Here is a 26,935-nt window from a genome sequence, read left to right as displayed (position 1 = left end):
AGACTCGGACTCGGAGGAATGGCGGACGGGATAGGGATTCCTGAATATTTGTATACCATCGCGGGGTTGTGAGATGGCCAGGAGTGATACAGAAAAAAATGGCGTCTGAGATACATCATCGAATGTATTTATAATTTGCGACGTTAAGTTCGTGAAAATCGATCAAGTAAGTGTTTGGATTTTAGTTAGATTCGAAGTATGTAATTCGATATCGAAGGTTCGGTTCGATAGATAAACGCTATCGCTGCTATGGATACTGTAACTTGGTTACACTGTTCTTGTATTATTATGTATTATTGGTTGTTTTACTACATTTGCTAATGCGTACATATGCAACACACAATAACGCTATTGTTCGAGAGGTCGTTGAACCAAGCGGCTTTAACCTTTAAAAGTATACACACATGTATGTACTTACTCACCTGTTGTTAATCTAAGATTCATTAGACTGCAGACAGTATCAACCAAACAGTTTGTCCTTCAGGTCATGCAAAAAGCGTTTCAACATGTAGAATCGAATCTCGAGATCACTTATTTTATCGAAATTTATCGAAAACTTCTAACGTTTTCTATAAGTGACGATATAAACACAGTTTCCCGCCAAATTACTATCGAGATTAACAGAAAACACGGTGATAGATGTCTTGATAAAGACTTCTCACTGTTACTTTTTTAACTAATTTTTTTCAAGCATCCTATCGTCTTTATCTTTACTCTACCTAAATACCTTACACCATACGAAAAACGCTCATCGTCAAAGCAGAAACTACGATCTAACAATCATAAAAATAATCGAAACCAACCTGTTTCCATAATTTTGCACCGCGAGACAGCTGCGCCACTAACGTTGAAAAAACGCCACCTGTGACGCTCATCTGAATTAATTGCGTCCAGTGGTTCTGCGTATATACATGAGCCTTATAAAGAAGCGCCCTCCATTGGGATAATATTTACATAGTCAGTGCCTGATGTTTACAAGAGTGGACGTGGTAACGACATCGGTGTCAGTTGTTTATATTGTATTTATTCGAAAGCTCTAATCGTTATCGCGATATCGAGTCAGAGGGGGCAGCGAGTGCCGCGATTGGTCGCTTTTCTCGCATATGCAAATGTACTCACCTTCTCTCCCTCTATCCGTGGTTTGGTTGCAGCAGTAGTAGCCGGTACACGCGAGGTAAAAAGGCGCGCTCGCGCTCGCGACCAGAGAACTCGCCTTTCCTTGCCGGGCGGAGTCGCGCGTGATCCGCGTTCCTTTGCGATTGGAGCTTCATTCCCCACCGACGCTGCTTGTTTCCCCACCAATATGAACGTCCAGGCGTTCGTCCGCTGCTTTTCGTTCTAGTCGAACCTCTTCGTTGTGCTTTCAGCGTTTCATGCCGAGGTTAGAACCGTTCCGTCTCTTTTCTTCCTCAAACAACTCCCCCACTTTGCGTTCGACAGTCCGCGTACGCGTCCGCGTTCCCCGTGGCCGGTAGGCGGCCGACCGGGCGTACGTGGGCCCTCTAGTGTAGCTGCACACATGCACGCGACAGCATCTGACCGCCGTACCAGCCGCCGCAGCCGTAGCTGCCACCGCCGTAGCTCGTCGCGGATGCTCGTGTTCCTGCGATAACGATACTTTGCTCTTTCCACCGATCTCGCACCGCGAACACCTCGAGGAACGACCGAGGGGAAAGCTGAGTCGTGCGGTGTGTGTGAAACTTATGACGAAACGGTATCGCACGTGTGGAACGCGGAACCACGGGAGATATTCGCCAGCTTCAAATGTGACACAGTGATATCGTGACGGTTTGCAATGGAATCGAAAGGATTTTGAGAGAGATTTACGATCGAACATGCTCGCGTACGTTCTGCTGGAGAGCATCGAAACTGTTCGCGAGTTCACTGATGGGTGACGCTGTGTCTGACACGTTGATGACAGGTCAGAGGGACAGTAGGATTTTTGAATATTCGCGGGCTGCAAGGTGCACGATTCTACGCGGTGAAAAACGCGTGGACCAATCGTCTGTAAAACAGCTGACAGTTGGCGCTGGTGGCAATTAGAGAAATCGACGCGAGGTGTTTGGCAGTCTGATTCGATGACAGGTGAATTGCACGGGAAGCGGAGGCAGGAACTATGCGATAATAACGACCATACGTGTTTGTCACGCTGTTCCGTTTAATAACTATATCTATCGGGAAGTGTTCGTGTAATGGACGCGACTGATAAATTCATGTAACGAGTGACTGCAGAGCCGGTGACCGTGCGAGACTGGGATACGTTCGGAACGTGTCGGAGGAACATATCTGTGCTTGTCAGTGTAGTGTTTCTTCAGGAATATACTGTGATATCGAAGGATAATAAACATCCACAGGATATTTTGTATTTGTAAAGACGTTTCTCCTTTGTGACATTAATAATATAAATGTCGAAGAAGCAAAGATACATCGTATGAACCTACTCTGTCTGGAGTGAAGCTATTGGTGTTGCAAGTGTAACGCGATATTAGTGATAAACAAGATCGACGCATCTGATCAACGATAAAATAGGACGTCTAATAGTACAAGAGGGGGAAGAATAGCGAAACTTGTCCGATAAAGAGAGCCAGCAGGTGACCACGTTGGATCTCGCGGCGTTGGCTGCTTACGGGGGCGTTTCGGGACCCAGGGTCGCGGTGGCGGGCACCGGGGTCCTCGCGCTACCCGGCCTGATACCCGATAAGGGTTTATCATCGCCCGGAGGACAGTCGAAAACAAAGTCCGCAGGGCTGGCGGGTCTCGACAGCGAGGCGGTGCGCCGGTGGGTCGCCGAGGCCGCGCGGACCGTCCGGCAAATTCCGCCTCCGGTTGTCGTACCATCTAGTTCGCAACAACAACAGCAGCAGCAGCAACAACAACACCAACAACAGCAGTCGGTTCAACATCAGCAGCACAGACAGCAACATCATCATTCCATCCATCGACAGCGTCAAGAGCCGAGCCCGCCCTCGGTGGCCGCTTCCTCTTTCGTTTTGCCGTCGTCGATGACGCAGACCCCCAGCATGCATCTGCTGGAGAACAATAACCTGGTGGAGGTTGCGATGGTTCAACAGCAACAACAGTCTCAACAGCAGATGCAGATGCAGCCACAGAAGCAAAAGCAAACCAGCCCGACGAACAACAACACCATCGAGGCTTGGAGATCCATTCAAGGTGGTCACCAGTGGTGGAGTCCGCCAAGTACCGTTCATCAAGAGCAACAGCAACAACAGCAAGTGTCGCCTCTCGGTCAGCAAGTCCCTCAGTCGCAGAGTCTGGTTGCTGGCACGGTATGCGGTCAAGTACAAAGACAGTCGCAGATTCAATCGGAAATCGATCAGCCTTTGGACTTTTCGGTGGGTTCCCTTCAACAACAGAGGCTACATTCTCGCGTAAGGACTATACACGAGAGACTGCAGAGTAGGATGCACGACAATAATAACGGTACAGCCGGTAGCGGACAGAAGATCGTCAGAGGGACTGGCAGCAGGAGAAGTTTCAGTCCCAGTGATGGTAGCAGCAGCAGCAGCGAGGACGAAGGGGTCTCCACCGGCGGGAGTCCTTCTGGCCCCCTTCGAGGCACCGAAAACGGTGAGTCTTCGAGACATGCAAATTCTCTCTACTTATCGCGTTGCATGGCGCGTTTTTGCCGAAACAGCGCGATGGAATTATGGTGACGAGCGCGTATAACGATAAATCAGGGTGACGCAACGGATTATAATATCGCGAGTGATTCGAGATGAGGCAATAAGTCGCGCTGGTAATTCGGCATTTCCGATTTTACATCCGCTTGCGCAACCAGTTACTCATTTGAATCTTAGAATTTTGCTCTTGTCGGTTACTGGATTATGATATTAATTTTATTGCTTCCTTAGATGATTTCACTGTTTGGCAAGATAGATAATAGGTAGAGTGTCCTCAATCGTGATAGCTAATTATAAAGTTATAAATAGCGAGCCCAAACTTTAGTCTTTTTGTATAAGGGAAGTTCCAATTTTGAATTCTTAATTGGTTCTATGGAATCGTAGAGTATCGCGGACGTTAGATATAAATAGTGTTATAAATTCGATGTGAAATGAAACATGACGCTAAGTGTTGCAGTAATCTTCAATTAGATCGGGTCTTAAAATTATAACTTGTGAGATTAGATTTGAATTTTTTATCGAGGTATCTCAGCAAAGAGTTAACTTATTTCCGTTTCCATAGCAGTTAAGAGTTGACACTAAAACTACCAAGTACGACATATTTTGGACTTCTTACTTTATATAATTATAAAAATATTGTTCTTTTTACGTATATAGAAACATAATTATTACACATTTATCTATTTTTATTAAATCATTTTAAGTACGATCATAATTATATGCAGTATATTATTGGGAAAATATATATTAAAGATTGGTAGTATCGTAACGTTAAAGATCTTCGAATACACTGTTTACCGTGGTCGGTATCAAACTACTCGTATCAATAGGACGATTAAGCGGTTCCTTCTGTCTCTGTCGATTTCCCAAAGAGTTGGTTCGGTAACGAAACCGGAGATTTCCGAGACAAACGAACGTATGCGTCATGCCAGCCGCTATTTGTCCGTGAACGAAACATGAAACGATCCCGTGCATTTTGGGGGAAAACGTGGCGAGCGTTCGATCCGTCAGCTGTCAATGGAGCCTCCCTGCTAGCATTCGACGCTGCCACCCCCGCACAACCTTGGCACGGGCCATTGTTACCTTCAGCTCGTCGAATGATCGATGCATTGTACGTTCGTTCCATTGTAGGAATAAGCGGCGCGAGATCGCGAGAATCGGAGTTTACCTGAAACCGGGTTTCGTTGCGTTTCGTTGCGTTTTCATACGCAAAAACATGGAAGGTTCGCCAATTGCGGCGGCACGGTTTTACGATGGGAAGGTGAATTCCCTTTTACAAGATGTTCCTTTCGTTGCACGCCCGTCGTTGCCGCGTGCATGCAATCTGCCAACGATTTCCCTTCGCCATAAGGGAATTCTCCATGAATAAATTCGTGTAGCGTTTCGTTCGAAGCAACGTATACACGTATGTAATTGAAATTCGCGCTTCTTGCGTGTTCTTGTAATTTTTAGCGTTACGTCATACGAGTAAGCAGCGTATTTTCCATCAGAAAGTACGTGGTGTATTCTTATCGTTAACTGGAACGATAGTCATCGTTATTTAAAGGAAATAGTGGTCATTCGTTTATTGAGCGCCGCTTCTTAATAATCGTGTTTATCTAAAACATCGGTTTTCACCGTATCTGCGTCTCAACTGATTAAATTGTGTCAATAATTTGCGTCTTATTAAGCCTTATGATTCATGACAGTAAAGCGTATGCCGATTGACTACTCGAGCAAATATACCAATAACGTTTTGGTTTTTATTTAGTCGAACTTGCATGGTGACATCATACGAGACACGAACATATTTTCGACGGGAACGTTAAGCTATTCGACGTATCGTTGAATATGTTTTGCTCGAGCTTATGATACGTATCGACCAGTCTTAATACAGTTTTAATTCAGCCTCAATGACACGTGTTTGAAGTAGTGGACACGTGAACAGCGACGATCCAATCGACAGATAAAACTAGCATAGAAAAACTTCTTACCTCGATTTCGACGCATTCGCTGATAAAGAATAGATCGATGGTAGAATACGAGAGTGGGACAGAGGAAAGATAGGAAAAATTCTCGTGTATCGTCCGCTCGATTTACCACCGATAAATTCACTGATTATTCTATAAAAACTAAATATTATTGTACTTATACTTGGCTGTACGTCGAGTTATCTTTCATGTTTATTATCGCGGCGTAATGTGTCGGCGTCGCGAGCCTCGCGATGCCACGAAAACAAGAATGATCATAATTAAAATGATACAAGTCGAGGCGAGCATTATCTGATTTTAAACAGCCGGATCTTTATTAGTTTCAATAAAATGCAATGTAAACAGCGCTATGGAATAGTCTGATAAGAGTCGAGCGTTCGTAACACATTGCAAACTAGGAAATAGGAGGAAGAAGAAGAAAACAGAAAAAAATAGAAATGATCATGTTCTTAGTAGCAAAGCTCCTGCAAAAGTTACATACATGAAATTCAGCAACTAATAGTATTTATTTTTATTGAAACTTATGATAAAAACGATACCACTGTCGAATAGAGCGTTTCGATTTCAACGTCGAGCACCTAATACATACCCTTGTTAATCGCGACTTCGAGAAAAATGAGTAAAAAAAAAAAAAAAAAAAAAGAACGGAAAGAAAAAAATAAGAAAGAAAAAACGAAGAGTTATCTTTGATTTCGTATTATCGATAACGGCGCGAGCATATTATGTTTAATCCGCGGGCAATTATCGTGGCTGGTGCGTTCGTTTGTGCTCGACCGTGTTTCGGTATCTCGGCTGTTCAACGGAGCGACCGGTATATGTATGCGTGTCTACATAATTGCACTAATATTCAAAAATGCAACTGCAAACAGACGGCGTAGTTGATGCCGGTGAGAAAAAGTTGGCCGATATCGTATCTGTCGATAAGGTCTTAGCTCTAAGGCTTGTTTGAATAAATATTCCACGTAAGCGCGTGATCGTGCGGTTATTTTCGATGAGCAACGCGATACGACGAAAAATCCATTTTTGAAGTGAAATCGTAGAGTGCTCCAGATAATACCCCCTCCCCCTTATATAACGTTAATAGCCCTGAGTTCGTTTTATTGGAGTTTCGAGCAACGATCTACCGTCTCGCGGTTATTATTCATCCGTCACGTTCTTCGAAAGCGACATTCCTGCCCTATAATCGAACATTACATCTCACGTCTTTTCCTTGTTTCGTATGTCCTCGATTTTCACGAGGAGCAAGAACGTGCAAACCAGCTGGTTGGTTGCGTTACGATGTATCACACCGAAAAGCGTAATTACTCGGTATATCGTGCCTCCTTCTTTTCGTCGTGTTAATTTATGTTCGATAGGGGAGAATATAATTAATCCTGGCAAGGAACACGCGCAGGACCGAGTACCTTATATCGAAGATAGTCGATTGCGGTTCGCCAGGGTCCAGGGACCTGTTCTCCTCCCGAGGGCCTTGTGTATTACGGTGTAACGTGATACGTGTTTGATTCTATGTTATTTACGAGCAGGTGTGCCGCGCAACAATGTTTATCACATAATTAGATTCTATGCTCGAGCAATCTCTATCGCGCGGCAGTAAGCCATGAGGCTTGAACCTGAAAATGACGTTTCACGCTGGATGGCCCTGCGCAACCTTGATAACAATAATTTTCTTCGATACGCTCTCCATATTGATTTCATCCCTCCAATGTCCCGTACGTGCTTGTATTCCTCTTTTGTTCTTGCGTAGACCTCCTCGTTTTCCTTCGTTCCATCGATGCTCCTTCGTTTCTCTCTCGATATCCAGTCGTTGTTCGTCGTTCCAAGCGACATATTCTGATGCTCGATCCTTCTTTCCTTTAACAAGCCATTCGAACACGCTTCGTTTTTCTCGAATGATGGCCAAACCATCGTCGACGAATGTTCCATTCTTTTTCTTCTTTCTCGTGTTTTCTTTTCCCTCCTTTCTTTTCTCGTTTCTCGTTTAATACGCGCTGTAAAACTCAAAATGAGATAATGATCGTCGATCGATCGGCAATCTTGCGATTTCTGCTAATTATATACCGCACCGGTTCGGCCACGTGTAATTAATTATGATAATATTCGATGGTAAGTAAATCACGTCAGACGCTCCAAGTTATTATATGCCCTTTAACAGTTTAATTACCGACCACCGGATGTTTATCGTCGATGAATCGTTGCTAATCTGTACCTTAATAAATTCGCGATCGATGCTTCCGTCTCTATATCCACCGCTAACGAAAACTATACGACGGTCCTTAAACTGTGTTTTCTTTCCTTTTCATCGCCCGATATCCGACTCGCGGATACGCTCGAATTAAATTCCCCTTTCGACATACGTTCTTTTCGACGGAGTAATTATTAGAAAGGGGGCTGTGGTGCGTCGTACGAGTTTGTTCGTTCGTTAGTGGAATCTCTCGGCAAGAAAACGAGTTGTTGCAGCTCTCCCGAGTGCCGTCGGATCACTCGCGTGCGGAAAATTAGACGGCTCCTTTCCGACTCGTGAGAGTACTCACGATTTTTCCTTCTTTTTCTTCGCTTTCGTCCATGATCTTCATTGATCTTCGAGTTTCGTGTAGCCCGACGACAGTTCCTCGAAGTCGTTTCTCTCCGACCAACTTTGAGGCTTTCTTTCGTTCTTCGTTTCCTTAACATTTTCATTGCTGCGTGCCACGAATGTCACTCGATTCCGTGACTTTGCCTCTTCTTTGCAATACCCCCAACTTGTTTATCAAGATCCTAGCAACGATAATGCATTGATCGAAGTTGATACATTGATTATTGAGTGATCGAAAAGCTCAGGAAAATTAGATTTCTCTGGCAGATGGTCCAACTGAGAAATCATCATGAATCAGGGAATTAAGTTTCAAAAACATACATCGATCTTATTTCTTATCTAAGCATAGATTAAAATTTAAGTAAATTCTTCGCATGTCCTCATAGTGGTCTTTCGACTTCAGGGTTACACATGGAGTAACCTGACAGTCCGCCACGGACTCGTTTTCTCATTTGCTTCGAGCAATCTGCTCCAAATACCTCACATAGGTACACGTATACTTGTAGACATTATCGAAAGTATAGATTTCCGATTAGTCTAGCGGATGTGTACATAGTTGCTTGATCGCAAACATCGTGCAAAGACTGCGATCTCCCTTCGAGGACACGAAGATTATCCCGATCGGTGTACGTAAACAGCTATGCAATCGAGGATTGGATCTACGTTCTTAGCATCCCTCAGGTTCGATAACGCGACAACAGTCGCAAATGATTTGGGTGCCCGATCGAGGTTCGCAGCGGACGAAATCCTAGCGACAGATCGCGGACGAATGCCACAGATATCTTATGCGTCCCGTGCAAAAGGAAATGGCGTTTGTTGACATTGCATGGCGATCGATTAATCCTGACTGAATAATATATTTATTTTTGCGATTTGCGTCGCTATCGAGCCGAGTGAAACGGCCTTTTATCGATCGGCAATCTCGCGCGCGTCACTTGAGAAATGAAGGCTTGGCTCTCGGGGCCAACGAGATAAAAAGACGGCGTGGTGTTCTCAGGACGGAGGAGAAAGGGAGGCGACCGGAAACGCGCGCCCGGCTCGGCTAACACGCATTTCACGTTCGTGTAAATTTCGTAGGCCAACGCAAACTCGAATGAATAATGTGTTCTGGCCCGTTTGGGCATTTCCGGAATGGTGTTAGTTGGATTATGGTCGTTCTGAAAAATCATGGTAATTTTCTAACCAACATGGTTTTCCGAGGTAAGGATCCGACGTACGATTGGATGAGTGAATTCCTCGTATTAATTGAATCGAGATTACGAAGTTAAATAGGCTTTTGCCTTTTCGCGGAATAATCAACAGCTTTTTCCTTTTCGCGGAATAACCAACAGCTTTTACCTCTTCTTCTTTTTTTCTTCCTTACGATCTCTCTCTCTCTCTCTCTCTCTCTCTCTCTCTTTTCCCCCATACTTGCTCCTTTTCTTGGTAAGAATCGAATCAAGATAATCAGTTGAGATAGCAACGATGCATCGCGCGGATCTTGGCAGCGCGCGCCACGGTTTTAGTCAGCTTTGTTGTTATAATAAAGATACCCTTAATTCATTTCGTTTAAAACATTCGTTCACAAGATTCGACTAATTAATATAACAGGGAATTAACGTCGTTGCTCGTTCGCTTCCCCGCTAATTATCGCCTGTTTAAGATCGACTTCGAAACGTCAGAATGCCACTAATGAGACTTTAATGAAAATCTTTGGTTTCGGCTGAGCCGGAAGCGGCGCTTCGTCGTTTTTGTCTTACATCACACTGACGGTAGGAGAACAGCGGGTGTGAGCGGAGGCCGGAATTCATAATAACGCCGTCGCGGTCCCATTTGCATTGTCCAGCGGCTTTCCGATTATAGCCTACTCGGCTTTCGTATTAAGGACGGCCGGAACCTGCTCGAAACGCTTCGGGCTAGTTCGGGCTAAATCCCACCTATTATGTCGGCACTCGTATGTTGGTTTCTCTCGACAAACTCGTGGGCACGTGACTCGTAGGTGGTGGACGATAGGTTTTATGAAAATCACAGGCGAACAGCAAGGGACAGATTTGCATGAAGAGATTGAAATTTGTCGTGGGATGCGTGTCACTGCCCGCAAGAAAACAATGCAGAGTTGACGCCGCAGACTGCTAGACGCTTTCTCCGGGGAAGAATTCTCTTTGGCGTAACTACCAAAGACATCGAAGTAACTGATGTATGGTACAAAGAACAGAAATGTTTCTTCTTTCTTAAGGGTCAATTATTTTGATTATCTTGATAGAGATTGACTTGCAACGATACGTTACCAATGATGTTGCCGTGAGATTTAAATATTCAAAAAATTTGCATGCTTCGAATGTTACAACAACAAGATAAATTGCTAAATGATCTATAGAGATCTCTCGAAGTAACGTAAAACAACAACTACAACGCCACGAATAAGACATACAAAGTTCATTCGACAGGGAACATGTTGATTATCGAAGATTCTATCCTGTAGACTACGTCCTATGTGGAAATTGTTTTGACTGAATCGACCAATTTGCGATCGTCATAAGTAACTCGTACGGAATACAAAGGGTGCAGCCTATATAAGGAGAGGCTGAAAGAGAGCCGTGGATTCCAGGCAGCACGGAAATCTCACCTGTTACGTTGTCGGGACACGCTCGATCCGTACGAAAAGGCCTAGGATACGTGACCCGAAGCGGTGGGTGGACGGGTGGAGGCCGGTTCACGGGAATGGGGAATGAGAATGGGAATGCGGGGATTCCCGGTAGGTAGGCACAGACAGCGAGGAAGGTACCAAGGTGGCTATATAGTTGGTGGCAGGTAAAGCCGCCGGATAAATCTTACCTTGGATAGGTCAGGTTGGGCCAGGAGGATTCCAATAAGGAATGGAGGACCGTGCAGGGGTCACGTGGCAGTTCTCTTTTCTCTTTCTTCTGCCCTACCTCTTTTTCTTTTCTCCTTCTTTATCTTCTCGTGTACTTCTTTCATCCGGGGAGTCTCGCACGACCAGGTATACCTACCTTGCAACCCTTCTGCTCTAACTCACGGGGACACCTTTCCGCGTACTACCTACGCGTGTTGCGTACGTGTGTACACGTACGCGAACCTACAACACACGGCCATCGACAAATCACCGCGACACGCGACCGACTTTCCTGCGCCTTTCTTTAAACATTCAACCGAAGGGTTTCTGGCCACGTGCCTACTCGGCTTTTCACGCCTCTTCCGTGATACGCGAGACAACCGGTCCATCTTTTGGTCCCCTTTACATTTTACTTGCTTCAGCAACTTGCTAATACGAAATCAAATCACTAGCAATTTCACGTTACACGTAGCAATTTCTACGTAGCAATTTACACGTAGCAATAGTTTCTAACCAACGTTTAGACATTAAATCTTCTTAGATACATTACACCGCGAGACATCAGTCCCGCGTCAAGTTATTCGTCGGTGTCGATCGTAATCTCCAAGAGACTCGTGTGTTTTTCCTCCGCGAAAAGTTCTGACCAGCTCTCGCACGTCCATAACTCTTCGTTACCCGTGGCACCGGTCGAGACATGCAAATTATGAGCGCGAGCGGCACGGCTCCCTTATCCCCCGGCGCAGCCACGATACCATCTCTCTCGCGTCGATGACGAATGCGTCGAAGCTGGACGAGTGATTCGCGCGGCAAAGAGCTATACGGACGTCCTTGCAGTTCACGGTGCACTTCGGAAAAGGAAATGTACTTCTCGTAATGAAACCTATAATGCCACGTACGGCGAGATAATACGGCGAGCAAGTCGTAGAACTACGAGCATAGACCTTGCTTCACCCACGCTCTTTATTCCACTCGTTCCTTTTCCTTTTCTGTCCGATTTTTTTTATATCACGGTTTGGCCATCGTCGAGATATAGTAGGAGATCCGAGATGTTTCATGTAGCACGCGATTCGAGTCTAGTTTTCACGGGTTGCCGGTCTATCTGGTTGTGCACGTGAGAGCGTAGCTTCGATAGCCGGTACGACTACGCGTCATGCATATTCATCTTTATCTCGTCGATCTGGTTGATAATCGACCAGGATATTTTTAGAGAAAATTTTCCAGTATTTTAATGCTAATTTTTCATCCCGCGGTTCGTTTCCTCTCGCCGTTCCATATTCATCACCGGAATTACCAAGCTCGCGATAAACCGTGTGTTTGTAAACCGAAAATAAAATGTTCACCGTTCCCCGGTACACGAAGCTCATTATTTTTCATTCCATGCTTGCTGTTGAGTTTTATTGTAGCTCATCGGTCACAAGGATCTATAGATACCTTCTCTATCTTCCCACGCGTTTTTCGTTGTTTTCATTTTTCTCTATCCTCGGTGTTTGCACCGAAGCCCCCGAGCAAATGGAAATCGCTAATACCAGCGAACTATACCGCGTGCCGCGTTCAGTATGCGAGGCGTGCGCTCGCGGCGCATCGCGCCTCAAGGACCAGGAACGTTTGCGCCTAGCCAGCCGGATAAATGATGGAAATCACCATATTCATCGTATTTGTCGGCACGGTGCGCGCAGCTGAGCCGCTCGCCGTATTTGGCGCTCGCGTATGCTAATTCCGCGGATTGGCAGGCTAGGCTGCGTATGCACGCGTCCGGTTGAAAGGACAAGCGTAATCCTGCGCTCCTGTTCGATCGCGTCGCCGTGAATTATTCCCTAGGACGAGGCGAACCTTGTCGTCGCCAAGGTGTTCCGCTGAGATCTTACATTGAATTTCTATTGGAACTCGTTAGCTTAACGTTTGTATGTGCTTTTTGCATCCGACGTAATGTGAAAGATTATTTTCGAGGTCTTCTTAAAAGAAGAAAAATTTGCAATCGTTTCTAACACTTTGGTTTTTATGGCTCGAGAGAAGTTGGTTGTATCGAAGCCTTTGGTGTTGGAGCTGTTCATTTTAACTAATAATCAGCGTACGGAAAATAGAAAAGTTTATGAAAGATTACTTTCTTAATCTTTCTTAAAGTTCTTATTTTCAAGCTTTGAAAGAAGTTGTTGGTTCTCGTCAAATTAGCTTATAATTAACCTATGAAAGATGGATAGGGAGACGGATCAAAGGTTGAAGATTATTTTCAAGATTTTCTTATGCAACGAAGATGAAGGAATCTCGAATCGTTTTCAAGCTTTGCGAGAAGTCACACAGTTGGTTCCACTGAAAGTCTCATACGAATTCATCAATTTATCTTATACTTATGTCTGGGAAGCACGGAGACGCGTATCAGACGTTGAAAATTATTTTCTAGCTGTAGACAATGAAAAATCTTAAGATTTCAATATTTCAGTTTTAGGAAAAGTTAGAGAATTGATTATATCGAAATGGTTGACGTTCGAGTCGATCGATTTAGTTCGAGACTTTAGCAGCCAGCCCATGGAAAGTAGAAAGGGACAGAAATCAGAATAATGTACGGTATCCGTTATTCAATAGACCAATTATAATGGGTGCCTGTTGTCGTATAGCTATCTATCGTTGCGCAAAGACAAATGTATTTTTGATTAGTCCGTGGCGTCCGTTCTTCCCGGCTGTACGATGAAATTACACGTAGAACTTGAAGGCAATTTAAATAACACAGACGATCTACCGACGAAACCATAATTCCACGTCAGACTCCAGCTTCGAAGCAGACTCGCTACCTGTTAATCGATCTTATAACAGTGCAAAGACATTATAGAAGTTTCTCACGATTACACCGATGACTCGGATTTTCCTTCGCGTTACATCTCGTTAGTGGTATTGGAGGATCGATAAACGGATGAATCAGAGTTGCGGCTTTGTGCGGGTCGCGTGATCGATTCGAACGCAGATAGGATCCTGTGGGAAGCGAAGCCGATTCCGGATCATCAGCGTGGAATGGAAGGACGCCCGTATCGAGCATAAAGACACAGGAAACAGGAATCGATGGATTCCGCGTCAGTTGTGAAACGTAGCCGATTATCATCCGATGGAATTCGTTTGTAATCCTTATGAAGAACGAAGGCCGTGCGCGCCAGCCGATTCTTGGAAATTTCCCTGGCGTTTATTAATTTCGCGCTGTTACGTAAATCAAAAACGAGCTGACACTCGCGGAAATAACGCACGCCTCTGCGATACGCGTTTCGGTTCTCTTCTTCCTCGACTTATCGCTCTCTTTCCAATGAAAAGCTCCAGAAACAAGAGTATCGATTGTTCAACGAAGGAAAGAAAATTCGCCGTACGGCAGAATAGTCGAGAAGAGAATATTACGAGAAGAGATACATGTATAGTATCTCGCGAGCCGAAGACAATTGCCAACTATCGATTACGTTGCATGGTAGACGGTCAAATATTCTATCGATAATTACGCGACCACTCAAGTGATAGATCATTGTCCGCGCTTATTTATCCCGTTCGCGCGTCAATGATATATCGACGATCATCGACCGACAACGCGTTTACCATGCGATTTAATTAAAATCTTTTACAACGGTAGCTGGTCGGTCGCGAGATAGCGGTGCGCTTTTTGCTCGCTGAGAGATGGATACGTTCGCGGAAAAATGGCCGGTTTTTTACCGTGATAATCGTTCGGACGAGGACTCAGGGAGAAATCGACGATGTTAGAAGAATTTTACTTTTAAAAAGCAACAGCAATCTGCGCGACGAACCCGGACGAGTTACTGACTTTCATCGGCCGGTTTGTCGGCCTGGTGATTGCGGGTCGCCGCATCCTGCTGCGGATTCTCCAGTTGCTCGAGTCGTTCACCAGTTTCACGTGATACGCGCGCCATATGTCCCTATGCAAATTTCTATCTCGTGCCCGGTAACGATGCCCGGATATCGACGAATCGTTCGCATCGACATCTGGCAGACTGCGATGGATCCAGTCTTCGTTGATTCTCTGATCGTATAAGCACAGGACGAATAGAAATCGAAACAAAGAAATCGATTAATCGTCGACCGATCGTCGATTTGTTTGCAACGAAGTTGGGAGACCGGGGATGATCTATTTCGGGTAAAAATGATCATTGTACGCGCATGGAATACTTGCACGAGGCGAAACAGGTAAAAATGCGTGTGTCTCGCGCGTTTGTTCGTGGTCCTGCGATAATATCTGGGCTCGAAACGGGCTTTATTATAGATGGCCGGTTTTATTATTCTCTCGGCGGTTTCGGGGCCTCGTCCGTCTGATGGTTACCGCGTTGATGCGGATTTAATTATATTGTTTCGTGTAAAGCCGGATTCAGATCGCTCGCGTTAATGAGCGATTCCAATCGAAAAGGCCCGGGACGCGTCGCGCTGGCGAATCTTCAGCTCTCGTCGACGCTAACCAAGGTGCTAATTAAAACGAGACTAGCAATCTAGAAAAGTGCACTATTATATTAAGCGTTTGTCAGTCGCCTAACGTCGCGCCAGAATGATTTAATTGCGGTCCACACTCCGTGGGACCATTTCCAATTATCACGATCAACCCGAAACAACCTCAGGAAACTCAATTCGCAATCACTCAAGGAAACGCAATCGCACGAACTCGAATATTCATTCCTTTATTTATGTACACGGTACGATATTTCCGATCGCTTCGCTTACACACATAACGTTTAACATCCATAACTTGAGACGAAAATTGCTAAGTTGATAGTTCTACGAATCAAATGACAGAAGATAACCGCTATATCTCGAGTCTATCAAAGAATCTATTTGAACGAAATTCGCGCCGAATTTCGCGTGGAATTGCTGGGTAGCGAGAACCGTTAGTATGGCTCCTAATGAATCGGGCTTACAGTATCAGCCGGCGATTATGTAATCCGCAAAAAGAGCTACGTCGGTGGTCGTTTCGAATTTCGCGGTATTATGTGAGTCAGCAAAGCAGAGGTTCGGCGGGAAATGGCGACACCAGGAGTGGCGGAGAGAAACGTAGGATCGTTTTAAGCAAAGATAATGCGAGTCGTAGAGAGAAACACGCGTGGCTAATGCCCAGTGCCGTTTCCTGCCTCATGTATTCAAATTAAACCACGTAACACCGTCATGGAGCCGGGTGTGATGGTAATGATGATGGTAAACGAGACCTATAGACGCCTTCTTCCACTGTCACTGGCCGCTTGGTATCCTTCTCTCTTGCTGGCCGCGGCGCGTCATCTGAGAGCTCGATGACGGTGCAACACACAAGTTGGGCCAATGGCGCGAGCTCGAGCGATTCTTCGTCGGGCTAATGCGAAATTTGCTCGCAATTTGTAGCCTGTTACTTCGGACGGTGCACGGTGTAATTATGCTATTATACACGTTGGCGTTTAGCAAGCCAGAGCCCCGTGCATAAATTGTCGCTATAATTGTCGTCGCTCGGTTTCGTGACCGGGAAACGAATGGTTCGAGGGATTCGAGAAAATCAATCGAGAATGAGCCAGTTGAACGACAGGATAGTCCGAGGCTAACGTCTTCGTAATCTTCTCTCGGTGCTAGAGGATGATTAATTTATGAAAATTGTTGCGATGCCTGGTGGAATCTAAGGTTCGAACGCTTCTGAACATATCAACGCTACGTTGGTTATTCTTATTTTCGAATTTATGTAATCCCTGAGCGACAAGATAGTTAGGCCGCCGTCTTCGTAATTTTCTTGCTGCATATACAACAGTGATTAATATATATAAAAGGAATTATTCATCGAATCGCTTGGCGGAATTTAAAATTCGAATTTTCTAAAAGTACCAACAACAGGATTTATTTTCAAATTTATCGATCCGGATGATTCAACGTTCACTAGACCAAGTCTAACGACGGTAAATTTCTCCTTTCTCAAAAAAAGAAAGGGGAGAGAGATCCGTTTCTCGGGAATGGAGGCCATCGCGATCGCTGTTACCACTTGGTGACAGTCCTGCTAAATGGAGTTGCGCAATCGTCGCCGCTTTGATTCGTCGATATTAAGGAAAGCCGGTGAATAAAAGACAGAGGCCGAGGTCGTTGACCCCCGTGCAAACTAATCTGTCCTCAGAATCGTTCCGTAACAGGCTCGATCCTTCGAAACGCGACCAACGAGCGAGACTCTCCTGTCTGTCTCTCGACTCCTTTCATATTTTCTTTTTTTTTTTCTTTTTTACTTCTTCGTTCATTTTTGCTTGGTCTTTGTCTGGAATACAGCGGTACGATTCCTTCCGGAATTACAGGTCGCTCATTCGGAGCCGAGGACGTTCCCTGAGCGACATAATTAAGAAAGACCCCTTAATGTAATTTTAATAACTGGTTAAATAAACATAAGCGTAAGCCAGGCGTAATTTGAATCCGGATGTGCCACGATGAGCGGTTTCGATAAAGCACAATGTTAATGCCTCGGCTTAGGAGGAGAACTGCATCGTCTCGCCGTTTCCTCGTCCCTCGCTCCCTTGCGAATTTTTTTATCTTCTTCCACCAACGAACGTCCTCCCTTTCCTTCTCTCTCTCTCTCTCTCTCTCTTTCTCTCCCTTGTCTTTTTCTCTACCTCTGTCACCCTTTTTCTCTCGGGAATGGTGCACGGAACGGGCGCGAGCGGTTGCGTGCACTGCGTGCATGCGTGCACAAGCATGTTATTTCGCAGTTTATGCGAGGTATGCTAATCCGACGAGACCATAAGCGCATCGAGCATTCCCCAAATCATGAATAATCAGCCGCGCAAACGGTCTGAATGTCTGCGTTACTTCATCTCTTCGCCTTTCTTTCCTCTGATTTTCTTTTCCTTAAACTAATCGCGCCTTTTCTTTCTCGTTTTGTTTCGTTCCATTTTCCCTTTCTTTGCTCGACGTTCTCATCCGTTTAGACGATCATTACAGAACAGAACGATAACCGGCTCTGTTTTTCGCGTCGAGAATCATTCACTATCGATTACCCGTGGAATTTTTCCGCGTAACTAACTTTTTTCGTTTCATTCTTTTTTGTTTCAATCGAGAGAAAGGATCGATAACGTCGTTCGATAATTGCTTTCTACCGCGAGTCCTGGCACGTGCAAAGGTTAATTCCGCGTTAATTACGCGTCAATTAGCACATATCGAGGATTCCGCGATATCGATCGTTCGGGATTTTATGACACGCCGATGTCATTCGAACGTGCCGCCGTACCATCGAGATTCTTTGCATACAAAATTATTTAGATACTCGCGTGTAAGTCGATAATCTTTTTCCTAGTCGGAAGACCTTCGGTTTTTGCTCGAACGACACAGCATCGCTGAACGTCGATAAAAATGTTTCTAGACGAGAGTGGTATCTTCCATTCAAGGATAGAACGCTGGAATTTCTGTGCACCATCGCGGGACAACGGCGATAAATATCGTCAAAAGAATGTCGATTTTTCTTCGTCGATTGCTTTTCCCTTTCTTCTTCGAATTTCGTTTTCTCGGACGAACGCTTTTATCATTTCAACGAAGCTTCTTACCACGTTTCCTCGTTGCCTGCTGACATAATAAATCATCGTCCACTCATTTTTACACAATGATCTTGATGAAGCCCAGGTGCTGAAAATTACCAGTCAAATTTGTAACTACACGAACGACAGCAATGATACGCTATCCATCTTTGCACCCTCTGTGCTGCTTTATCGAGATGAAAGCGTTAATCGTCGCCGACTACGAAGGTAGACAGCCTTATTAATTAATGATAAACCACAACGTCATCCACGGTGGTCCAATTGTTGCTTTTGTTTCCATCGTTTACGTAACGCAACCCCGACGATTGCAATAGAAGTCGTGTACATAGACAAATGACGCTACTGTTATTATATCTCGTACGCTTGTAGGCGCACGTATCGTGCATAAACATCGGTTTAATGATCTTAGATGGTCGTTGATTATGCGGGCATGTTCGTACATTAACCTACACTCTGCTACACCAACGTGTATCCCCGCTTATCCGTGCTTCTCGCGCACTCGCACTGTTTCGCGCCTTCCTACCTTCTATACGAACCGTGTGACATTTAGTTATTTTAGTTTTCTCAGAAATATTTCGAATTCCGCTTTGTCCATATTCTAGAAATTTGCCAAAGTTAAGTAGAACTTAGTCGATCCGAGCGAAATCAGAAAATCGCGCTTAACCTCTCACGTAAGACTGTGGTCAACGAGCAACATGTAGATATTAATCGAGTTTGAAACGCACTTATCGATTTATCTATGGTTCCATGTTGTATTTTCTTACTCTTTTGCGTTCGAAAGGAACGATTTATAAAAATATTACTCGTATTCGAAGGATTGATGCGCGATTACGGACGTGTGACAAAATTCTGACGATTTTTTGAAGGAAAACGAATGGAATAGAAACACGATCGGCGAAACCGCATCGAAATAGTCCTGTTTCGTAATCGTTATTACAGGTGATGGTCTTGTAAAGCACCATGTATCATCCATAAACATAAGTCTAACGATGTAGATGGCAACTGATTAGTCGGCCGTGTTCGTGCATTACCTTACAGACGGCGCATAATGCGGTCGCTAGATTACGCGTTGTATACACGTATGTACATATAGATATCCTGGATTTTTCTAACATGCCAATGGTGGCTTCCCCTAGGTCCGCTATTGTTTACGCTGCTTTAATTAGCCCGTTAATGCGACCGGGATATAGCCGCGGGCCCTTATCTGATACGTTTCCGGCGAATCATGGGAATTATTTCCGCGCATGCAAATGCCAACGAAAAGGCGAATCGAGTTATGCTTCCGGCACGATCCCACCGGACGATAAAAACGAGCACGCGTGACTAAGGACGCGCGTTTTCATTCCACTTACAAAGATCTTCATTTTGCCGCTACAAGCGTCTACATATACATACATACTTTCTTTCTATCGTTCGTTATTTTTCTTTTAATAATTTCCAAACGATTACATCCACCGTCCGAGAGACATCATACGGTGAGAGTTTGATAGACTAATGGAGGACGAAAGGAGATCGTCGTTTGATTTTGACATTAGGAAAGTTCCTAATGTGGAAGAGATTGAAAAATGAATTCACAGTCGCCTTATTCTATATAGTTTATTACGATGTGTACGTTAATGACCGAATCAAAATCGAGAGATTAAGAATCGGTGACTGTACGAAACAGGCCGGACAATCGAAGCCCACTTTCACGACACACGGCCACACGGCCACACGACCAGAACGTGTTCCTCAAAGGAACGCGGCTATTTACGCGGCTTCGTGTAACGACGATTACGTTTGAAAGGCCTGGTTACGACAAAAAGGAGACGGGGCAATTAGAGTGGCCGAACGCAGCCGCACTCCCCCGTTCTTTGCGCGATCATCTTTAGGATAATATCGTTCGTACACACACCGGCCACATATTAGGTGACTTAACGAGTTAAGCGTGCTTAACGGTGCGTTGAGTAGTTCCTTGGGATTAACTGGCCGTGCCTAAACGCGCTAATACATTACTGTACTCGACCGTTCAGAAAGACAGAGGTAATTAACCCCGGTGCCGTCGTAAGTGGCCATATTTTAAGGTCCAGTTGCACGTGTCTCCTCGTCACTTCTTAATCAATTCAACGACTTCGTTTCGTTCCCCGATCTCTGATCCGATTTTACCGCCGTCTCTCCAATTTTATAGGAATGTTTGCATTTGTCCGCTTCCATATGCGTGATTCATCGTCTAGCTTCGCGTGTACGCACCATTCCATCGTACCGAGTGCAAAGGGCGGAGAACGATGCTCGACCGAGGCCAATGTTTGTCGGTAATTCTCGTGAAAAGGGGTGGATCGATAGGAACTGCAGCTACACCGGTCGATACGTGTCACGCTTGCCGCGTGGGTGCTTCGTGGATGAAAAAGGGAATGAGAATTTTGATAGGATTCTGACTGAATTCGTGTAAACGTTTTTCCGATACTACACCGTCCGTGAATAAGCTTCGTAAATTGACAAGGAACAATCTTAGATGCGTTCGAAGATATTAGGTTAGTATTTAAACGCATTGAGCGTTTCAGTCGGTTCATCCGGTGGACTGTAAATTCATTATTCTTACGCATTTGATCTCAAACTTTCAAGATCATACGTTCGAGAAGTTAGTTTCAATTCTCGCAAAGGAGGCTCGTTATACGAGAATTTACCATTAAGAGATAGCATTATATCTCGTCCATCGAACTGGATTTGAATTTTAAAATGGCCCTGCTGCCAATTATGCATCTCAGTGAACAACTGCGAATTCTAGCATCGGAATCACGACCCGTGTGCAACATTAATCTTTAGTTACACAGACGGTTAACGATACCGACAACCAAGCAGGATGGTTTTTCCCCAGATTCGTCTTCATTACCGCAGAAATTACAGACGTTTCGCGCGTAATAGACGGAAAATTAATCCCGAGAGTCCGTCGCGTTTTTTTATCGCGAACGAGCGCTGCGCCGGTCTCGCTTTGAACACGAACACCGTATTCGAACCAACGCGTAATTTGCATCACTTAGGTATGTTAATATCGCGCTTACCGACCGCTAGAAGAGGCTAGTGAACGCGGACCGTCTGTGGCCGCGAAGAAAACCACAAAGATTCACCATTTTGCATAACCGTTCCTCTCATTCGTTCGTAAGTAGCTGGATAGACGCGCGATCAGCGTAAAATGAAAATGAACCACGCGTAAATGTAGTAAATTACGCTTTTCCGTTTCTCTGTTTGCTTTCCACGTCGGTAAAAAGGATCGGACACCGTGCATTTGCGGAGAGTAAAGCTACGAGACCATCAACGCGACCACCGTTGCGATACTCTCGTAGAGACCGATCCCCTCTGGTTGGATAGCACGCGAAACGTAGCCGAGATATTCCCGCGAGGAGATCGATCTCTGTCCCAGGATGGTAGAGATCGTTGGACCCGAGTTTCCTCCTATTGTCGAGTAGCGTTCATCGAGTGGTTCGCCACCTAAACTCACCACTGGCACGAAATGCGTGTCTACCACCGTGCTCGTTTACTTTTTTGCTCGGCGTAACTCTCATTTTGATCAATTTGAGTTTTTTGCCGGACCGGTGACTTTAGCACCGAGCAGGCCTCATCTCCGCCTCGCCACCTCCTGCGCCACGCTCGTCTCTTTTCTTCCTTCTCCTTTCTCTTCGCCCCTTTCTTCCCCTTTCTCTTCCGTTCATCTTTTCTTCCCTCGCTCGCGGGTTCTTTCATTCGTCGAACTTTCGAACATGTTCTTTCGTACGTACTTACGCGAATGTACGTACTATGGTCAACATTCGCTCTCGACTTCGATGTTTGCTCCTCTTCGTCACGCAATGCTACGATCGAATTAGCAAACGCGAAAATTTCGGCTAATAACCAAAATTCGAGTGTCTTGTCTTTACGAGTTTGCGTAGTATGTTACTGTATTTTTAGATACTTAGAAAGGAAACGCAAACTAATTTCTTCCGTTACGATATTCATCCTATGACCGATTCGAAGCGAATTTTCACCAAGTAAAAGTTTGGTATATTCTCTTATCAACTGTGGCCGTGCCGAATTTTAATAGGCTAAACCTATTTCCTATAGCGTGCACGTACTTCTTCCATCGAGTTCCAGTGACTCATCCTACGCGGTTGAAGTTTCCGTGACGTCCGGAGCTATACGCCACTGGACGTAACGCACCGAAGTGACAGATTGTTAGCCGGGGGCAGGTCTGATAGTCTTCACCCCCGTGTTCATGCGGTTAGAGGTTTTTTTCACTCGCGATTTTACGTCGGTACGTTCCATGAATTTGATGGAGAGAAATTTGTCACCGTTCCACTCTTCTCTTGTCTGGCTGTTTCAACGGCAGGTGCACGGTTAGAGCAGCCTCCGGGCTCTTACAAAGGATTCTACGACAAAGTACATTAAGCACGGATAAATTTAAAAATAATCTTCAAGCACTTTGAGAAAGCACATGCTCTCTCACTCTGTTCGTAGCCGCGAATGATCAAATGATACCGAAACGAGATACAAACGACGCGAACGCACACGACGAAAGAAAGACTCGGTCGATCCACGAAACACGGATATAAAATAGTCTGTCCCGGTAATTAGCGGTCGTCAGAGAAGCTACAAGGCCTTTCACTGCGCAAGAAAAGAGGAGTTACCATCTCTTGATTACTAAATATCCATAACGATCCTCTTGGCTCTGATTAACCGGTACTTCGAGTCATCGGGACCACCTAAGCCTTCCTCGCGAACGAACGAACGAATCGTCCACGCTACCCTATCTCGACGAAACTTTCTATCATCTATTAATCGATACCATCTTTCTCAACACGTACGCAACGTACATAGACGCGCGAATCGCTTCGGATCTTCGTCGTTTCGAGTTAGACGCACGGAACTCGCGTAGCTAATCGTAGAATCGTACGTGACCGATCGTCGTTGGTGCTCGAGCGATTCGCGCGGTAAAACACCGTGAACGGAATCGTCCACGACACCGAGCACGTTGTCGCGTGTAACTCGCGCGTCGTCAGCCAGGCTGCACGTAGCAGCTCGTTCCTGATACGTGTCTGTCGATCGATTAGCCAGCGAACGTTTGTTATCCGGCGCGAACACCTAGCCACGGTTCGTTGACGGTCGTGGGAGACGCGTTAATTTACGGGGCAGTGAATGAGCCACTATGTGTGCGTAGGAAACTTCGCGAAACAGTGTAGCTTTTACGAGGATCGTGTAAATCTTCCTTCGCCTCTGTCTGCGTACCTCGTTACAAAATGGTACGTGTGTATTACGGTGAACTAATCCGCGAATAGTTAGAGCAGAATCTTTTGTTTGCACACGTTGGGAGTGATTTGGTATTCCTGCCTGATGAATGAGTGATCTGATATTGTACACACGTGTGGTTCGCGTGATTTCGTGAGAGTGGTAATTACGGTTACCGTAGAATTAGACGTGGCGTCGGAACAGCGACGATCATTGAAGATTGTTCTCTATAAAATTACGAAACTGAATAGGTTTCTCCTTTTTTCTTTCTTTTTCCTTTTTTTTTTTTGTTTGTTCTTTTTTTCACGATTCTCCACGACGTGTCATTTCGTTTTGATAATGAATCAAGGCGGATAGAACAGTAGATGGAACCCGGAAGCGGGTTCTCCGGCTAACGAATGAACAACGCGAACTATTATTCGACTCTAATTGATGACGGTTCACGGGCTGTTTCGTATTGACGGTCATCGATAATCCCTAATGATTCGAATGTTGCCGGTACCGCTGAGGGGCACGAAATCGAACACCGACAGACCCGTGGCTCTTTCAGGAATACAAACACCCGGTAAACGGATTGATAGAATGGTTATTACTCAAACGCATACCGTCGATTCATCGATAAACTTCCGATCTCTGCTCCAAATAACGTTCCACTTACTACGACCTGTTACTTTCTTCCTCGTAGTCTTTCGTTCTTACGATCGAACCGTTCCCAACAATGCGCTCTAATAAACGATTCAACCGTCGACATGCCCGCGAATAATTTATCGAAACAGTACACGTTGGATTACGTAGGATCGCATAGGTCGTTGAATTTCCCTTCGCTCGGAGCGCATTGAAATTGCAACTATGATCTCTCATAGACAAACACAGCGTATCTATCTGTGTGGAAAAAAGTGGAGACTTTACGAGCGTGCCAGTCGGCAACAAAGCGTAGAATTCGCAGGCAAAAAATGAATCGAAACGCGATCGGTTAGGACAGCGACTGTACGACTTGGCTTGCAAGTTCTGTAGTCACGGTGGCCCTGATACGCGCGGCGAAGCGACGCGTCACAAAGATGGTTAGTCCTGACTTGAAGATCCTTAAGGCGAATCGTACACGGCGGTTTCGATCGTTCCTTCCTTTTTCCTCCACCTCTTTCTTGTTCTTCATCTTTCATCTTCTTCGTCTTCTTTGTCCTCTTCTTCTTCTTCTTCTTCTTCTTCTTCTTTCTCTCACGGTTGAAAAAGAAAGCTCGAAGTACAAACGCACCCGCGCTCCGATGATTAACAACCGGTACCGGCGCATATCTCCGGGGCCCGGACGGTGCTGGCTAATCGATTAATATACGATATCGAGCGCGCGCGTCCCACGGCCATTGTTTGTTGTTAATTACACTGATACATCTATTCGAGAGAGAAGATCGCCGTGCTCGCCGCGTATTCGCCGCCACGACCGCCCGTCGTCCGGCATTCTCCAAGCCCGACAGGATTTGAATCTAACTTTTGACACGTATCAAGCGGCGTCTCTTTTCTCTTCAACTTTCTCTTTCTCTTTTCGTAGTTACTCTTTCGAGAACGAGCAAGGAGGAAGGAGAAAAAAAACGAAGAGGAGTGGTATATTGAATCGAGAGTATCGTACATCATCCATCGTTACGAGTTACCCCGCTGTCATTGTGTTTGTTACGCTAATCGGGTGTCAGAAGATGCGATACTAGTTTTGACAGGATTATTTCGAGGATGCGATAATCTCACCGGTTATCGCAATGAATATTCGCATGTATGCTATATGTATAAATATATATTCTCGACCGAAGTCTTCGAAACAAAGTTGAATGGAAAGTAAGAGGAATCGTTGGTCTCGTTGGAACGTTTTCAAACGCAGCGACGCCAGGTGATGGATCGCTCGAAAATACAGTTACGTCCCGCGAAAGCGAAGCCAGACGACTTCCGGGGACGCGTGTCGTGGGTCAGGCACACTCGTTCGAATTCCGTTTCACTTTCCAGCCGGGGTTAACAGCTAAATCGACGGCTAATTGCCAGGAAACCCGATGAGAGCACGAAGATGAGGACGAGGATGAAGGTGGTTCGATGATGCGTGGCTTATGCGGCGTGGTGTCGCGTTAATTACCGAGCGTTAGGCCAGGCTCCTCCCTCTTTGCACGCGGCTAGATGGATGGATTGCTTAATACTTGTCACGCCTCGCTAATTAACATTCAGTCATCTCCCTCTCGGAAGTCCCTCTTCCCTCCTCCTCCCGCTCTTCCCTGCCCCGCCGCTGTCGAAAGAGGCGAAGCAAGCCGCGGCCACGACACCAGGTGGAAAGTCGTTTAATATTTATCGACTATCGCGTGCGACCCCGTTGGCACCTTCAGGGCCCAGGACGACCGGCCACGATGAATTAGAATTCGTGATGGCGCACCGCGGTTCGCGGGAAATATTAGAATACGACGCCGCTACTAACGGACAAACGATTACTACTCATCCAAACGAAACTCCGTCTTCGAGTACATTGTGCTCGTTTTTTTTGCTTTCGCATACGGTCGATGAACCTCTCTTTTGGAAAATCGTTTTTAACCTGGTTTTGTTATATCTGGATATAGCCTGGTTAGCGCTATACCAAAGAACTGTACATCGTAGTTATTGAAAATAAATAGAAGTGGAGTTTAAACGATCAAGAAATGTTATTTGCCTGGTATAATATTCACTTTTCAATCAATCGAAAACTCACGGTCTTCCTATTTCAGAAGACTGCTTTGAAAATAGCTAAAAGAAAAATGATTACTATTCCAAGCTGAAGACAATGGTAATGAATGTTTGCTACGATAGATTTATGAACGTAAGTGATTAAATAATCAGTGGAAGGAGCCGTAAATCTTATTAAGGAAATGTTATGTTATAGGAAAATGATTCAAGTGAATGGTATTCACAGTCGCTCTCGTCCTGTGCCATCGACGACAGGTTCGACGGAATACCAGATGCAGAATGTTTTGTCCCGTTGAATCTAATCTGTACTTTCGATCGCGCTGCCAGCCGGAGGACCCTGTCCGTCTCCATTATTATACGTCCCTTACGTGGATGACTGGCTGCGAGATAATATTTTACAAGAGTCCCAAGATTCAACTAAACTGTGTACAAAAATCGTCAAACCCTCGGAACCTGGCATTTCACATTTTCGAGTATCGAGTGTCTTTAAAATAGAGATTCTC

The 26,935-nt window shown here is 45.3% G+C and overlaps 2 protein-coding genes across 4 annotated transcripts in view; one reads left to right on the top strand and one right to left on the bottom strand.

The window, feature by feature from the left end:
* Nucleotides 1-267: 267 nt before the first annotated feature.
* On the bottom strand, nucleotides 268-2,927 carry LOC117155827 (uncharacterized). Its single transcript, XM_076621165.1, is given in 7 exon segments — nucleotides 268-317; nucleotides 1,120-1,158; nucleotides 1,161-1,634; nucleotides 1,637-1,658; nucleotides 1,661-1,744; nucleotides 1,747-1,853; nucleotides 2,804-2,927. Coding segments are annotated over 7 exon segments (900 nt in total).
* The window catches only part of LOC117153925 (uncharacterized), a 125,352-nt gene continuing 99,505 nt past the window's right edge, over nucleotides 1,089-26,935 (top strand). Inside the window, exon 1 of one of the 3 annotated variants that reach the window (XM_033328453.2) lies at nucleotides 1,089-3,588. In XM_033328453.2, the coding sequence (XP_033184344.1) occupies nucleotides 3,003-3,588 (586 nt within the window). In that variant the 5' untranslated portion in view covers nucleotides 1,089-3,002. The remainder of the gene's footprint in view (nucleotides 3,589-26,935) is intronic. The other 2 variants (XM_033328446.2, XM_033328462.2) reach the window with 2 other exon arrangements.

This window comes from Bombus vancouverensis, chromosome 8 (assembly GCF_051014615.1).
Source record: "Bombus vancouverensis nearcticus chromosome 8, iyBomVanc1_principal, whole genome shotgun sequence".
NCBI lineage: Eukaryota > Metazoa > Arthropoda > Insecta > Hymenoptera > Apidae > Bombus > Bombus vancouverensis.
This window is presented reverse-complemented; position numbering and strand designations above follow the sequence as displayed.